This window comes from Adiantum capillus-veneris, chromosome 14 (genome assembly GCF_014529385.1).
Source record: "Adiantum capillus-veneris isolate H3 chromosome 14, ASM1452938v2, whole genome shotgun sequence".
Taxonomy (NCBI): domain Eukaryota; kingdom Viridiplantae; phylum Streptophyta; class Polypodiopsida; order Polypodiales; family Pteridaceae; genus Adiantum; species Adiantum capillus-veneris.
The window spans coordinates 144936542-144952812 of NC_140944.1; the positions used below are offsets into that span (position 1 = coordinate 144936542).

A 16271-nucleotide genomic window follows, 5' to 3' on the forward strand; every position below is an offset into this window, starting at 1 on the left:
ACACCTCATTGGCAAGAGGAGGGTCTCATAGCTGAGTTCTTGTCAGCTTTTTGGGAGAGGTTGTGAGACTCCAGACAGCCGAGGCGAGTCACTTTGTTCCAGTGGCTGGTTGCACATGGAGCTACAATGGTGGGGAGCTGGCTAGTACTTAGTGGTCTCTCGGCAGCATGCACAGCTTGTGACCATCTTGTGGAGAGTCAGCGCCGTTGCGTTTTGGGACTGTCCTTTGGCACAACAAGTTTGGCTTCGTGTTCTTCGGCTGATGCCAGCTCTTTCCACAGCACGGCAGTACACTTGGGGGATAGCTGCTTGGTCCACTCTCACGGGCCCGACACTTCAGTTTGAGCTATCCTCCACCAACACGATGATAGTGATGTAGGGGGGTCGACCTACACTCCAACCTGCTACAGAGCTTACTCCACAGGAGTGGTGCAGTGAGAGAGGAGTGTTGGGAGCTGCGGCTTGACACTCTGGTTCATTTGGCAGGCCCGTTGCTTCCGCATCTCTGATGCTCGCCCTGTACCACTAGCAGAGAGAGTTCGGGATCTTTGGCTAGAGCTAATCCATTCTCTTAGAGGACAGTTCGAGAGACTCCAGGGCAGCTCCGACCGCATGCGGGAGCATAGAGAGGCTTTCCTTCGACTCTGGCGCCCTGGGCCTTTCTTCACCATGGTCCAGGGTGTGCTCACATGACACTACCGTCCACCTGTGTGGCTTTTCCCTCCTCCCATCTCTTGATTTAGCCTCATTGTACATACGTTGTTTTTTCATTGGGAGAGTCTCCCCCTTATGATTGTTGTAGCCCTCTTGGCAGTTTCATTAACTAATAGAAGGATCTTTTTCTCGGAAAAAAAAAGGTTTTACCAACTTGCAAAGTCTTGCCAAGTGGCCTATTTTTGAAGACGAGTTTCCACCAACTTACGGGACGCTGTCCGATGGGGCCCAGGGGACTTAAAGCCATGAAAATAAAGCGAGACCAGCACACATTCAATTGCGTGGAGCATGATGACGTGGCAAAGTGGGGTATCTTGAAATGCTTGCCATGAAAACCATACCAGATTATGACTTGAAATTTTTGGACATCTCTCACCAGGTGTCTCTTCTCGAATCGATAACCTTGGAGGTCCAATGTGATTGCCATAGCTTTGGGCTACTATCACCACCACAGGAACACTGTTTGTCCAAGTGAGTTTCGACGATTCAAGAGGTCATAGACCATGGCGCGGTTGGTTACAACCTTGGAAGAAATCTAACTCTAATTTTGGTGCAGGTTTCAGGAAGGAAACCCTGTCAACTTTCGAGCTCAATTGATGTCGAGAATGCTTTTGTTTAGCAATTGTGTTTGAAATTTGTTTGAAATGGATTGTATGTGTTTTGAACTTGTCCTGGTGTCGATTTGAATTGTTTGACTGTGGTTTTAATACTGGTTTCAATGCTTGGTGATTTACTCCAGGGTGTCGTGAGAAATGCTATGTTGGTATTGTCTGAACCTCGGAACGACGTAGATGGGATGTCTGTGGAGTCTTTCGTTGTATGCTAGTAAACCTCCGAATGTTGCAGACGGGATGTCTAGGGAGCGTTTGGTTGTATGCTTGAACCTCCAAGCGACGCAAGCTGTGGTCTGGGTGTGTTTGGTTGTATGAGTCCTCTAAACTCATGGCTTGGACCTTTTTTTTTTTTCCGAGAAAGAGATCCTTCTATTAGATAATGAAAACTGCCCATAGGGCTACATCCACCTCTGCAAGAGAGGGCTACAACAAGCATGCTGGGGAGACTCTCCCAATGAAAAAACAACATATATACAATGAGGCTAAATCAAGAGATGGAAGGAGGGAAGAGCCACACAGGTGGACAATAGTGCCATCTGAGCACTCCCTGGACTATGGTGTAGAAAGGCCCAGGGCGCCAGAGTCGAAGGAAAGCCTCGCGGCGCTCCCGCATGCGGTCGGAGCTACCCTGTAGTCCCTCAAGCTGTCCTCTGAGAGTATGGATCAGCTCTATCCAAAAGTCACGAAGTCTCTGCTGGTGGCACAGGGCGAGCCTCAAAGATGCGGAAACAGCGGGCCCGCCAGATGAACCAAAGTGTCAGGCCACTGATGAGCTCCCAGCACTCCTCTCTCACTGCACCACTCCTGTGGAGTAAGCTCTGTAGTAGGCTGGAGTGTAGGTCGCCCCCCCTGCATCACTATCATCCTGCTGGTGGAAGATAGCTCAAATTGAAGTGCCAGGCCGGTGAGTGTGGACCGGGCCGCTGCCCCCCAAGTGTACTGTCGAGCCGTGGAGAGAGCAGGCATCAGCCGAAGAACTCGGCGCCACACCTGCTGGGCCGAGGGACAATCCCAAAGACAATGACGTTGACTCTCCACCAAGTGGTCACAGGCTGCACATGCGGCCGAGAGACCACTATGCACAAGCCAACTCCCTACTGCCGTGGCTCTGTGTGCAACCAACCAGTGAAACAAAGTGACGCGCCTCGGCTGTCTGGAGTCCCACAGCCTCTGCCAAAAGTCTGCCAAGAACTCGACTGTGAGGCCCTCCTCCTGCCAATGACGTGCTGCAGCAGGGCGGGCCTCTCTCTGTGCTGCAAGTATATGACGTCCAAGCCGAACAGTGTACTGAAAGAAGGGGACTCTTGGGCGGTCTGCAGAAGAGAGGGGGTCCCTTCATAGCCACTCACCACTATCCCACTGTACTCGTGCCAGTGGACAACACTCCCAAGCCCATAGCCTCTAGTGTGCAGTCTCAAGAGCTGCTGGGTCAGGGTCTATGATGCAAGTCCTCCCACAGATGCCCACAACTCGGATCCTCTGGAAACAGCACTCTGCTACCTGCGGGGCCTCTACTGCAACTCGTTGTAATTGTCCCCCACCCTGAAGCTCGAAGAACAGGGCTGGGACAGTCTCTGAGCAGGCCCTGACTGAAATGAGAACCTCCAGTCGTGTGAAGGCTCCCATCCACCGGGGTGCTACTGGCTCGAGAGGCGTGAGCCACTCAGCTGGAGCTGACTTTGAGATGTCCTGACACATACTCTGCACTCCTCTCATGCCCTATAGCTGTAAACCTTGCACCTCCTCTGACAAACCTGTGAACTCTAGGCAGTCACCTAGAGAGCGGGCTGGACCTATTGCCATGGGACCCCAAGAAACATGAGGCCGACTCCCAACCAAGTGGCCTCTCTGAGTGCTAACCATGGGGTTCCAGACGAGGGGCTGCCGTAGGCGCTCCTTCGTGCACGTCAGCTGTCTCTGCTCTAGGCCACGCCGTAAGAGCTCCCCAGATCGAAGCAAACTCACAGCGAAGCGGTCCTCCAGTCTCCTGCTCAAACCAACTCGGCGCAACTCTGTAAAGATCCATCTGGTCGAAGGTTGCCAAGGGCCTCTTGACTGAGGCACCTTGGCACGAAGCCTCTGCAGCAAGAACTCCTTCCAGGGCTCCTCGCTTGGAAGAAGTCCTCTGACGACGAACTTCCCAAGAAGGGCTCTGCTCTGCTGTGCTGGATCAATGATCCCAAGCCCTCCCTGAGAACAAGGAAGTGTGATGATCGACCAAGCCACCTTGGCTGGGGCAATCTGAGTGTCACGACCTGACCAAAGGAAGTTCCTAATCAGCCTCTCAACCTGACCGATACAAGAACTCGAGAAGATCCAGCAAGAAGTGATGTACCACATAGTCGCCAACAACACCTGGTTGGCAACTATTGCTCTACCAGCCAGCGAAAGTCATGCTGAGCTCCAATGTAACAGCTTTCTCCTGATGGACAGGAGAAGAGGAGCAATCTGCTGCTCGGGGGACAAGTCCAAACTAACCTGACAACCCAAGTATCGAACTGTAGTCCCTGGGGAAATCCACCTGAAACCCTCTCCTGGCATCCAATCTGGCACAGGAGCACTGCCAACCGAGAAAGCCACTGTCTTTCTCCAGTTGATCAGTGCGCCCGATGCACAACTGAAGGTCTCCAAAGCCTGCGCACATCTGTGTAGATTGGCCTCCTGGCCCTCTTAGTACAAGGCTTAGTCGACGGCAAACTCAGCGTCCAAAAGCTCATCCCCCCGTATAGGGAGTGCGAAGCCCCTCAGACCAACCGGCTGTGACACCAAAAATCTGCTCATCGCCTCCGCATAGAACAGAAAAAGAAAGGGGGCAAGAGGACAACCCTGTCTGACCGATCGTGTGAGCAAGAAGCGCTCACCTCTACCTCTTGCCAAAAGCACCTGACTGTGAGCCTGTCTGTACAAAGCTGACACCCCTCTGATCCAAGCATCTGAGAAGCCCATCCTACGTAGAGTGCCCTCTAGAAAGTCCCAGCCAACTCTGTCGTATGCCTTCTCAAAATCGAGAAGAAGAATCACAAGGTCCTCCCCACGGAGCCGTGCCAGGGCAGAAGCCTCCCAGAAAGTGAAGATGTTGTCAAGGATACTGCGTTCCTTGACAAAACCTGTCTGAGTCCCATGTATAAGGCTCTCCAAAAGTGGCTGAATCCTCAAACTCAGAGCCTTGGCAAGAATTTTGTAGGCTGAGTTGAGGATGGTGATGGGGCGCCACTGTCGAATGTCATCCAAGGAGCCACTCTCCTTTCGAATGAGGTAAATCAGGCCCTCACTCATGCTATCCGGCATCACTCCTGTGTGCAGAATGTACTGAAAGGCACTACAAAGATCTGGGCCAAGCAGGTCCCAGTACTCCAAGAAGAAGCTGGAAGTCAGCCCATCCTCACCTGGACAGCTAGCACGAGGGAGGGCCCTAAGAGCCGTGTGCAGCTCCTCAAGCTGAAGAGGCATCTCTAGCCGCTGGCGCATCTCCTCAGTCACAAGACAAGGCATCTGTGCCCAAACCTGCTCCTTGCATGCATCCTGCCGCTCTGACTGGGGCTGAACCGACAGTAACTCATGGTAAAAGTCAGTAGCAACTGCACGCATATCCTCGGGCTCACAAACAACTGACCCATCGGGTCTCCTCAACTGATTGACCTTGGCATGCGAGTGCCGAGGTCCCACTGTCTCAAAGAAAGCACCTGTCACTCTGTCACCCACCTGAGTCCACTGAGATGCCTGTCGGTGAAAGGCAAACTCATGACGCCTCTCCTCTGTGCAAGCAAGCTCCTGTCGAGCCTGCTGTAACTGCTCCTCCAACCATGGACTGTCTAGATGCTGCTCCTGCATCCTCTGTAGTGAAGCAATGCCTCGTCTGAGACGCTGCTCCTCCTCTCTCGATGCAGCCCGTCGAGCCAGAGACTCCTGGAGAAAAAAGTGGCTAAGCTGAGCTAGGCCTAAGGCCACTCTGTCGACAGGTAGAGCCTGGCTGTCCATGCCGTCTATCCAGAGAGCCTCTACCCTCTCTCTGAGTGCTAAGTCCAACAAGACCCGCTTTGGGATGCGAAGCATCGTGCTCCCACTCCTCTGCCTGTCTGCCACTGTGAGGATCACTGGTGCATGGTCCGAGAAGGATGTCCCTGCCAGGATGCCCACTGATCCCCCCAAGTCACTGAAGTGGTCACTAGTGTAGAAGCGATCTATCCGCGATAGATTCACTCCTCCCACTCTGCGGTCCGATCTAGAGAAGGCAAGACTCTCTGGAGGCCTCACAAAGCCAGAATGCTGCCATGTATCCGAGACCCTCAAAGTCATACACAACCTCTCCCAAGCTGCTAACTCGACTCCATGCACAGTAGCATGGCTGCCTCCGATCCTGTCAGAAGGGTCCTCCAACATGTTGAAGTCCCCTCCTACACACCAATGGTCAGCCTATGGCAAAGACTCAACAATCTGTGACCAAAACTCTGCACGAGCACTCGCCACATTGGGCGCATAGATGTTCAGGAAGCCCGCAAGGCCACCCTGAACCTGCATAGTAATCCACTGAGCCCTGCCTGGCACAATAATCCCTCTGCCCACAATGGCCTGCTGCAATGAGTCCGCAATAGTCATACATACCCCACCCTGGATGCCTCCAGGTCCAAAAGCAGCTAACCAAAAGGTATCGTATCGTCCACGCAAAATCTGACCACATCGTCGAATGCGGCTCTCAGATAGATGGTGCTCCTGAAGCATAAGGAGATCAATCTATCCTCCCACAAGGCAACGCTGAAGCTCCTGACGCAATCGGCTCCGCTGTCGCTGAAACTGGGGCCCACATAATGCCTGCACGTTCCACGAGACGATCCTCATGGGGAGCGAGAGAGAACAGATGCTGCCGCAGCAGCAAGATGGGCTATCTTCGAGGCTGGCTTGGATGGGGAGTAATCCACATCAGAGCGTCCTCTAGATAGGCGAGACTGCAGTGAGTGCCTAGCCCAAGCTCAAGCAGAGCGAGCCGTGCGTAAAGAAACCTCCTTTGTCTAGGAGTCCTCATGAATGTATACATAGCAAGGCAAACACTGCGTATCAGCAAAAAGTACACCACAATGTGCCTACATCCTGCTGAGTCTGGGGGTGTCACCGCAAACTTGGCCAGTGGCCACAAAGTCTGCAGCAAATCTGTAACTCCAAGTTCTCCCATGTGGTGAGAGAACTCGAGAACCTGTGTATGCAACCATCCCACCACTGAGTCGAGGGACCACTCTGTCTCGGTCCTACCACAGAGGGGGAAGGAGAAACCAACTGCTGAGTCCAAGGCCTCTGTCCCCCTAGCGGTGTGGAACAAAGCATGGACCCTCAAGCAGGCTGCCTCGTGGTCTGCTGCGGAATCGCCGAGAAAGCGAGTGAACCAGTAGTCGAAGAAATCCCAGCGGCGTCGGAGGTCAATGGTCGTCAGACCACGAGGGATAGCTACAAGGGAAGATGTCTGAATCTGCAGAGGGGGCCGCAAGAAGGGCTGACCCTCTCTCGCTAGGCGACTCGTGGCAAAGGTGCTGCCAAGAGATCTCCTAGCCGCCGGTGAGGGACCGGTCTCCTGAGTCGACTGTGGTACTGGAGCAGGAGGGGGGGGGAGAAGGAGCTGGGGGGGGGGGGGGGGGGACAGGATGAAAAGTGGGGTGGGGAGACAGAGGTAGAGGGGCGAGGTGGGGAGTGGACGGGAGCAGAGAGCGGGGGGGAGGATGCGGAGGAGGAGGGGAACTCTGAAGGTGGGGCGGCTGGCGAGGGTGAAGCGGAGGTGGAGGCTGGCGTAGGGGGCTCCTCTTGCTCAAGAGGACCAAAGCGGCTCTCAGTGGGAACCCACTGCTGCTGAGTAGGCACCTGAGGGCCACTCTGAGTGCCAGGCTGTCGATGTGGCCCCTGGCGTCGACGGCCACGGGCCTGCTGCCACCCCTCCTCCGCTGGAGCCAGGCTCAGAGGGTGGCTTTGAATCTGTGCGCTGTGCCGTTGGCTGAGGCTGCGGCCCAGCCTTGGCAGGCTGAGGCTGAGGCTGAGGTGCACAGGTCGTGGCCTCCTCCGTGGACAGGCCTTCGCTAGGTGGCTCATCTGTCTGCAAATGAAGCACTGGTTCGAGAGACCCGAGTACTCCACACTCTATCTAAACCAACCCCCACTCACCCGAGGCAGAAGGATGACCTTCGGGAGCGTGTGGGTATCTCTGACCAAAACTCGAACTGAGGGGATGCCAGCCGCCTTGGCAGTTACTGATGTTGCCGTACGAGGTGTCTCTAGGACAATCCCGATAGCGAAGCCAATCCTGGAGATAAGTGGTAGGTACTCCCTCTGTAAACCCGGAAAGCAGACTGAGATGGGGATGTCTGCCTCCTCTACTAGCACATCCGAAGTCGGGTCAAAACCATGTCGCCACTGTCGAAAGTGGGTGCGCGATGGTCGGATGGCCAGTGGACTCATAGCTATGACCTTGGAGGCCATCTCGGAGGTCTCGAACTCGATCTGGTAATACCCCGGTCCGAGAATCTGGACATCCAAGATCTTGCCCACCTCTGCGAGAAGGCGGGCCTGGAGAAGGTCTCGCAGCTCTCCTTTGCTAGGTCGGGTGCCGAGAACCTTGCAAATGACCGAAGTCGCCTGCAAACGCTCTACCCCTGCGGCAAGGCTCGCTTGCTTTGTCGGCGAAAGAGCAAGTCGAATGGTGGGCTCAGCGGTGGTCGGGCGAGGGGGCTTCAGGCGAGTCCCTCTGTGGCGAAGCTGGAGCCTCCATTTGTGTCTACTGCTTTGGCGTAAGAAGAGGACGGCGGGCGGAATGTGCAACTTGGCACGCAAAGCACTGCCCCAAAATGGACTCAATGCTGTAGGTACCGATTTGCAGGATGCAACTGGGAGGAAAAAAAAAAGGCGGGGGGGGGGGGGGGGGGGGGGGGGGGGGGGTAATGCGGGAGCGCTGGCAGCAAAAGGCGGGGGCGGCAATGGCAGGAGCGACTGCACCAAGGGGAGGGCAGCTGGCGGCAGAGGCGGCAGGGGCGGAAAAGGCGGGCGGAGCTGCAGCATCAGCAGTAGCGTGAGCTGCTATAGCAGGGTTAAGGCAGCGCGTGGGCGAGCAGAGCAGTGAGGGGGGTAGCGAGGGCTAGCGGGGGGGCAGGCGGGCAGCGCTGGGGGGGAGGGGGGAGGGCGAAGGCGTAGGGAAGGGATTACAGCAGTAGCGAGCAGCTCCTCTCTCAGGCAAAGGTGGAATTGAAATACGACCCATACTTTTTGTCTTGGACCTTTTTAGGTTATTTGTGGAGGGAATGATGAGGTAGTTGTTGAGTAGCTTCATACGATAGACGGTCTATCTCGGGGGAGTGCTCAACGGCGCTTTCATTGTGTCTTGTAACATGCATATGTGAGCATTTGTGTTGCATTGTGATGTGCAACCACTGAATCTTCCTTATTGGATGAGATTGCGTGGGCATGTACTTTTAGTGCATCAAGACACCTTTTGGAGACGAGGGCGATATGGGTCTGATGGCTAATTTTACTACGCAGAATATCAAGAGCTCCGATTTGGAATGAGAATAGACTCCTTATTGGATGAGATTTTTTGGGAAGCCAACGATTCAGGATATCAAGAGCTCCAGTTTGGAATGAGAAAACTGATTGTTCCTCGGAATCTCTCTCGGAATGACCCTTTGGAAATTTTTAATCTAACTTGAGTTGTTTTGCAGATATGTTGTAATCGTGGACGATTACTTTCTTTCAAGGAGGGGGGATGTCACAAACTGCCATGTCAAGCCATTGAAGAACAGAGCCGACTTGCAGATCCCAATCGAGGGGCCTAAACCCTAGAAGAAGCAGAAGCAGAAGCAGTTTTACCAACTTGCAAAGTCGTGTGGAGTGGCCTATTTTTAAAGACGAGTTCCCACCAACTTACGGGACCATGTCCGATGGGGCCCAGGGGACCTAAAGCCATCAAAAAAGCAGGACCAGCACACACATTCAATTGTGTGGAGCAGGATGACGTGGCAGCATTACGGACGCTCCGGATCTCACACCGACATGCTGACGTGGCAGTTAAACGGATTTCCGCAATACGTGCTGGCAGCTTTTGGATGAGTTGCTTTTAGAGTTTGATGCTTTTCATATAACTGCTTTTGAGAGGCCAAGAGCCTTCAAATATGTGCCATGGGCTCATTCTCTGGCACGCTTCAGTGTGGAGGTGTAGAGCTTGGAGTACCGGCATTGTATTGAGTTGAAGCAATATAAAGAAATACCGAAAGGGGCGCCAACGTTTGGGGCCAGTGCTCTCTTGGGGTGGAACTCCGCCACTCCCCATCTCGTGTGTCGTGCATCTCTTTCAGTTCAATTGTTGTTTGAAGGGCTTAAAGTTGTTCAGTCTGTTCTTTTCGTTGGCATGTGGTGCCCGTCCTTGTTACAACTTGGATAACCTTGGTGCTTTGCAGGTGATATTTGTTTGATTGCTGATCGCCAGAGGGGCTACAGAGGCAATTGGATGCATTACGGAGCTATTCACAGGATAGAAATTAGTTTGAGGGTATAGCAATAGATCTGGTCTTCTTGCTTACAAACTTAAGATATAGAGGTGGCACGTTGGATATGCCGCCTTCCACGGTGCATGATTTTGGCCCTCACCACCCCCGAGACATTGTCACGATATGCAGTAATACTTTGTAGATTATTTGGAAGGCTAGATGCAAACGATATGAATTATTACTTTGTGGATTATTCGGAAGACTAGATGCAAACTTGTCCTACTCCTTCCTCCACGTCTGATGCATTATTGGTTGAGATATGATTGGAGCTACTGCACACCTTGCACAGCCAGTGGGATACAGTAGCTGGCTCTTCTAGGGAAGCAAGAGAGCATCGCAGAATCTTTCTCAGGCAGTGGGCTCGCAGTTCAGTTTTATTCAGTATGGATCAGGGGCTCCTTACACATGGCACTCCGCACCTCCTTGGTGGTTCGTCTTACATTCCTTGTACATGCCACCGTGATGTACAGATGGTTTGTGGCATGTGCACGTTGGCGTTTCTCACAGCGTTGTACTTGCTCTGGGTGACAGGCTCTACAGCAAGAAGCATATCAACTCTCTTTGTAGCAGTGGCCAAGACCATTACTCTAGTTCACAATGGAGTCTGGCAGACGTCTGCCTGCTGCTATTGAAAATTTCAATGTCTTTGTTCTGAACTCATTTAATCAATAAGAGAACTCAAAGAAATCTAAGGATAGGCAAGTACCTTATTTCTTTTCCAGTATCATCTCCAAGATCAGTGTGCCGTTTTCTATGGCTCTGCTCTTACCACCTGACTGCCTTGTCCAGCCTTTTGTCACAGTCTTTGAATATTCCAATATGAGAATGTGCTAAGGTCTGCTGTTAAGCTTTGCTGGCTTGCTATTTTGAAAGCATCTTTTGCTTAGGTGTTTTGAATCTAAAGTACCATCCTGCATTCGCTGTGAATGATGAGCATTTATTCTCTTTCTCCTGGCTCATTGACTAGGATCCAAGCATACAAGAATTGGCAAAGCAAATAGCAGATGATCCGGCTTTTAGAAACATGGCAGAAGAGCTGCAACGTGGTATACAACCTGGTGAGCAACAGGGTTTGCCTCAAATAAACACAGAGCAGTATTTGAACACTATGCAGCAGGTCATGGATAATCCTCAGTTCATGAACATGGCTGAGAGACTTAGCAGTACACTCATGCAGGTGAGTTTCAATGCTCCAATGACACTCTAGTAAGTTGATGGTAGGTTTTGAAATAGTTCGAAATTTCTGCTTGTTTCTGTATTCGTTTTAATGTGGATATCTGCATGCACATGCAATTCTTGTCAAAAGTGCAGTTGCTTTTGCAAGTGAGAACTGATGCAAGCTATTGTTTTTACATGCCTGGAGGAGTGCCTGTGTACATGTGCAGATGCCATTGTGCATGTGTGTGTGTGTGTTGGGGGGGGGGGGGGTGTGGAGAGGTTCCTGCACGACCTTCTGCCTGGCGCTGCTGACGAGGGGCACCTTCTGCCCAGCATGCGTGTCTGTGGGGGCGAGCCATCGCGACACCAGCTGTGAACCCTAACAGGTTTTGCACGCCCTGTTGGGGCCTCTGCGCGACCTGCTGCTCTGTGTCAACAGTGTCAACGCTGTGTGTGTGTGCGCGCGTGTGTGTGTAGTGTGGTGTGTTAGAGAGTGTGCGAAAGAGTGAGCGTTTGTATGTGCATGTGCAGCAGATTTACAAAAAAGTGTACAGCAAGTGTGTGTACAGAAATAGAAGAAGAAGAGCTGCAAGTTGCACAGAGTGTGTTCACTGCTGTCAGAAACCTTCGGAAATCAATGTTTTCAAAGTGCGACTTATGTACTGAACTGTGGCATGTACAAAACTGTGAAAGTTTCAGTCATCGGTGTGCTCCGGGTGTGACCTATAGATTGGTGTACAAAGTTGTGATTGTTGGTTTCAAAGTTGAAACTCCAGAAATTAGTGTGCTTAGGTTTTATGACGGATAATCCCTGCATCTACAAAAGACGCACAGTGATGGACTCTTCATCGGCCAATGCGATGTCCCTCATCAAGGAATGCTTACACGAAGCTTTGGAGGACGCCTGTAGGTCCTGGAAGGATCCAGAACCTGAGAAAAAGTCCTCATCCCTGTTCAATAGTTGATGGATCCTATCGCCTAGTATGTGCTTAATGCAGTTTTACTTTTATTTCTTGGCAAAATGCTACGGCACAAGATGTGGGACAATGGGTGGATTTCATGCTTAAACGACAAGTGGTTCGAGGAGTTTATTTTGGAGCCCGAGGACTTTATGAGGTTTTATTGGCAAATAGTGAGGCTAGAGATCCCTTGCTTGAAATAAAACTGTTGTTTTTCAACACACAAATGACACATGTATTGCCGTGGGCTCTTACTAAGGATTATCAGAGTCTCATTTGACATAAATGCCCAATATTGGTGGAGGTGGTGGATTTTCCTCGTACATGGCGTCACTTTCTTCCGCTGCAGGCTGCTGAGTTGGGAAAAGTGCTTTGTCCTCCCAGGTTGGATGCGAACACTAATAGATTTTGCATCTTGTGGGATACAGATGTCCTGACACTTGGAGATATAACGATAAATCCAGGTGACTCAGTGGTAAAGAAACGTCCCTTTAAGCTGAAATGGGACAAATTTGCTAACTCATTTTGGCGTTGTGGTAAATTCAGTCACATGCAATCGGAATGTCCTGAGCCGCACGTGCAGCTTCCTCCTTCGGCCTTACCGCATCTGCAACCTTCCTCTCCCTCAAAGGCCCCCCTCTCTGGAACTTAGACAGAATGGTCCTTTGACTTCAACATTGCACTTCGTTGTGGATAAGGGGAAAGGGAAACAGGTATCGATGTCTACAACACCTCGTTCCATAGTTTCAAAAGAAAAAGAGAAAGAGATAGGAAAGGGCAAAGACAAGGACACAACGAGGGATGCTTAGATCGTTCCCAAAAATAGGCTTAATATTTGAACTCCAGCTTCTTCCTATAATTACGTGCCCCCGCTCAAGACTGCATCTCAAATGAAGCTTCCCTTTAATGGTAATAAGTTTCTAGCGGAAGCATGGAATAAGGTGGTGCGTTTTTATAAGGAAGCAGTTACAGGATAACCGACTTCCTTGCCGGGTGCCCTTCAAGCTTCCTTAGTTTTTTCTGCAGGAGATGTGGATGTGCCGATGGGCACCAATGCTTAATTCTCTTGCTCGTTTGTCCTCTGTACATACCTCATAGTATGCATAGTTATTTGAAATGCATGTCATATAATGTGTATGGGTTATGCAATTATGACCAATAGAGGCTAACGTGGCACTATGTACATACATGTAAGGCAGATGTAGCAGTTCTTCAAGAGTATAATCAACATCATTTCACGGGTGAGACATCTTGTTTTGTGGGATATTGGATAGCTTATGTAGGCAATGCCTATTACTCAGGAGTGCTTATGCTCGTTCGACATGATTTACAACCAAATATTGCTTACAATGACTCAAATGGAAGATGGATGGTGGTTCAATGTATTGTTAATGGGGAAGTCTTTGAATTTGGAGGAGTATATGCTTTCACAACTTCTACTGATCGTGCAAGATTATGGATTGAGATCTCTTTGTATTGTTGGCACTCTGATGCATTTTTTTGTGGAGATTTTAACAATGCACCAAACCTTGCAGACAATACTGCTCGCTAGTCACACATGTTTCGTATAGAATGTTAGGCATGGGATCATATGATGCGTTCCTGGAATGCCTCATTCAAAAAATTAGGCGCTGAATTTTAAGCTGGGAAGAGAACTCATTTGGTTTTTGTCACAGATTAAGAGCTATGGAGTGCTTTCTTTCCCTCTCATGTACAGTGTGGTGCTAGGAGTGATGCCCTGCACGCTACACACTGCTCTCCCTCTTTCCCCTATGTGTAATTATGTGATGCCCCACAAGAGGGCTCTTCATTTGACTGATGTTCAACTGTGTGGTTTCATGGTTTTGTGTTGAGGCAAGAGCCTCCTTGAGTAGGAACAGGGGTAGCTAGCTGCTACTCCAAAGCAGGCACCGGTGAGGGTCAAAACCTCACTATGCAGGTGCGAATTCAGCGCTGTGTATGCGCTGTAAATTGACTGTCTTTCAGCCGTACGGATGCCAGAACCCTTGGGAATCGTGTCCCACTGGCAGAGGACAGCTAGGGGACTGTTTGGGGCTGAAAACAGAGCAAAAACCAGTAAATACAGCGTGCTGAATTTACTGTTTTTGGGCAGGAATCAGAGGGTATACGACAGTGGAAGTGAGTTCTAGCATGGGAATTGGTTTCACGCAAGTTTTGGGGCTGTTATGCAGCCGAAATTTGGCCAAAACAGGTGGTATATAGCGGGATACTGTTAAAGGATTCCCAGGACTCTACTTTGTAATTTACCCTCTCAAAGTATAAAGAAATACCGAAAGGGGCGCCAATTTGGGGGCCTACGGGTTATCGACATCTACTCGGAGCATTCTAGCTTCCGAGCCGTGTGTGTGCTTAAGTGTTAATTCGCGTCGCAGGTTTCCTTTGCACGTTCTCTGTGTGTGTGTCTAAAGTAAAGTATTTCGGGTGAAAGCCAAAGCCTACCGCCCCACGGGCCGGTTTCAAGGTTCCGTTGCCGGAACATCAATCACTTTTTTTCTCGAAGAGTGAGCCTCGGTTGTTTGGGTAAAGACACAGAGTACAAGAACGCTGGATTACACTATGGCCGACAAAGGGAAGGGCATTATGGAAGAGGGTTCCTCTTCAAAGGACAAACATGAAATTCCTATGGTCTTCGAGATTGGCAAGAGCTCACGGCCACGCCAGACTGTACCTCCTGTTAATGTGAATGTCCCTCCAGTAGTACAGGGCTTTATGACTGGGCAACTTGAGGATGATGCGTTCAGGACTCAGTTAGTTGCTGCGGCAAATGTCTTTTCGCAACTCGTGCAGAATCCAAGGTTTATGGAGTTCTTGCAAGCGCCACGAGTGCAACAACAAAATAGGCAACCTACACGGCGTACGGAACTTGTTAAGGCTGAAGCCCAAGTACTCAATGCAACGCAGCAGGATAAGGAACACTCGCATGTTGCGGAGTTAGGGGCTCCAAAACAGGTTTCCCCCGTGCTTGAACAGGTGGCCAGAACGCGTATTCCACAGATTATACCAGTTCAGCCCGCCACCTTTCAGAGCCCGCATGCTGTCTTGAATGGACAAGGAACTGGATACCAGGCTATGCACCCAATTTTTCCACCATCCACGGTACATCTTGGGTATTTCGGGGGTGGATTAGTGTTCCAAAGTATGGCTGGTTATGCGCCTGGCAGCTAGCCGTACATGCCAGGAACAATGTTTGGGGGTATGCAAGGCATCATGCCCAACCCCATGTATGGTAGTATCGGCATGCAACAAGGTTTTCAGTGCAACCAAGGCCAGTTTGGGGTGCCACAGGGTCATTTTGGCATGGCTGGTTTTTCTGGACAGTAGCCAGATATCGCACCTCTGATGCAAAATGTGAATGGCCAAGATGTGCTGATCATGCCTACTACAGTGCCCATGTTGCAGACAATTCCTTGTGACAACTTGGGGCACTCGGGAAGCTGAAAGCTTACAAAGAAGGTGGTGCAACTGTAAAGTTTAGTACTTTCAGCGGCTTTGAGGATAAAGCAAAGGCTCTCACTTTCCTCCAGTAGTTTGATACAGCTTATGTATGAGGGAATTTTACAGAGGCCTCGAAAGTCAGGAAAGCTGTCACTTTCTTAAAGGACAATGCGCTTACATGGTGGATGACATTGTTAATGCAAGGGCAGGCACCCGCCACTTGGGTTTACTTCAAGCAAATGTTTGCATCTGCTTGGCTGTCAAAAGAATTTGAAGCCGACGTCATGACGGATTGACAGCAGTACGATCGGAGGTTTTGTAAAGCGTTACTCTTAGTGACCTCCTATAGATTTGTGCCATTGACAGAGCAGATGGAGAAGTATTGTTGTGGGCTGCCTGAAGGGATTCGTGATTATTGTACGAAGAAGAGAGTGGCTACCCTCACTCAGCTTATGGAAGTAGCGAACACTGGTCTTGCCTTGTTGAAAGGAGAGGACAATGGGTTTCCAAGCAACAAGAAAGAAGGGCAGCAAAAGAAAAATTTAGCGAAGAAGCCCTTTGTGAAAACGGCTCCTGAAGCGTCACAGGGGTTAGAAAATGCCACCAAGGACAAGGATCAGCCGAGACTTCTAGAGCGTAGGCAAAGAAACAAAAAAGGAAGCCTTTTGTGTGCAAGTCGCTCGAGGAAAAGAAGGTCCTAATGGCTGAAAATAAATGCTTGCGAGCAGCCTGGTCACTTTGCTACCAATTGTCCACAAAGGAAAAGACCAGATGACTCAGATGATAAAGAAGACCAGAAAGGCAAGAAGCCTAAACCCACGGCAGGTTTGGTGCCAGACATGGTGGGTGATAGGCCT

General features: G+C 50.7%; 1 protein-coding gene across 2 annotated transcripts in view; it reads left to right on the forward strand.

Moving 5' to 3' along the window:
- The window catches only part of LOC147443296 (ankyrin repeat domain-containing protein 2A-like), a 182234-nt gene that overhangs the window by 60415 nt on the left and 105548 nt on the right, over nucleotides 1-16271 (forward strand). For both annotated transcript variants that reach the window (XM_086529196.1, XM_086529195.1), the window contains exon 3: nucleotides 10809-11018. In XM_086529196.1, the coding sequence (XP_086385322.1) occupies nucleotides 10809-11018 (210 nt within the window). The remainder of the gene's footprint in view (nucleotides 1-10808; nucleotides 11019-16271) is intronic.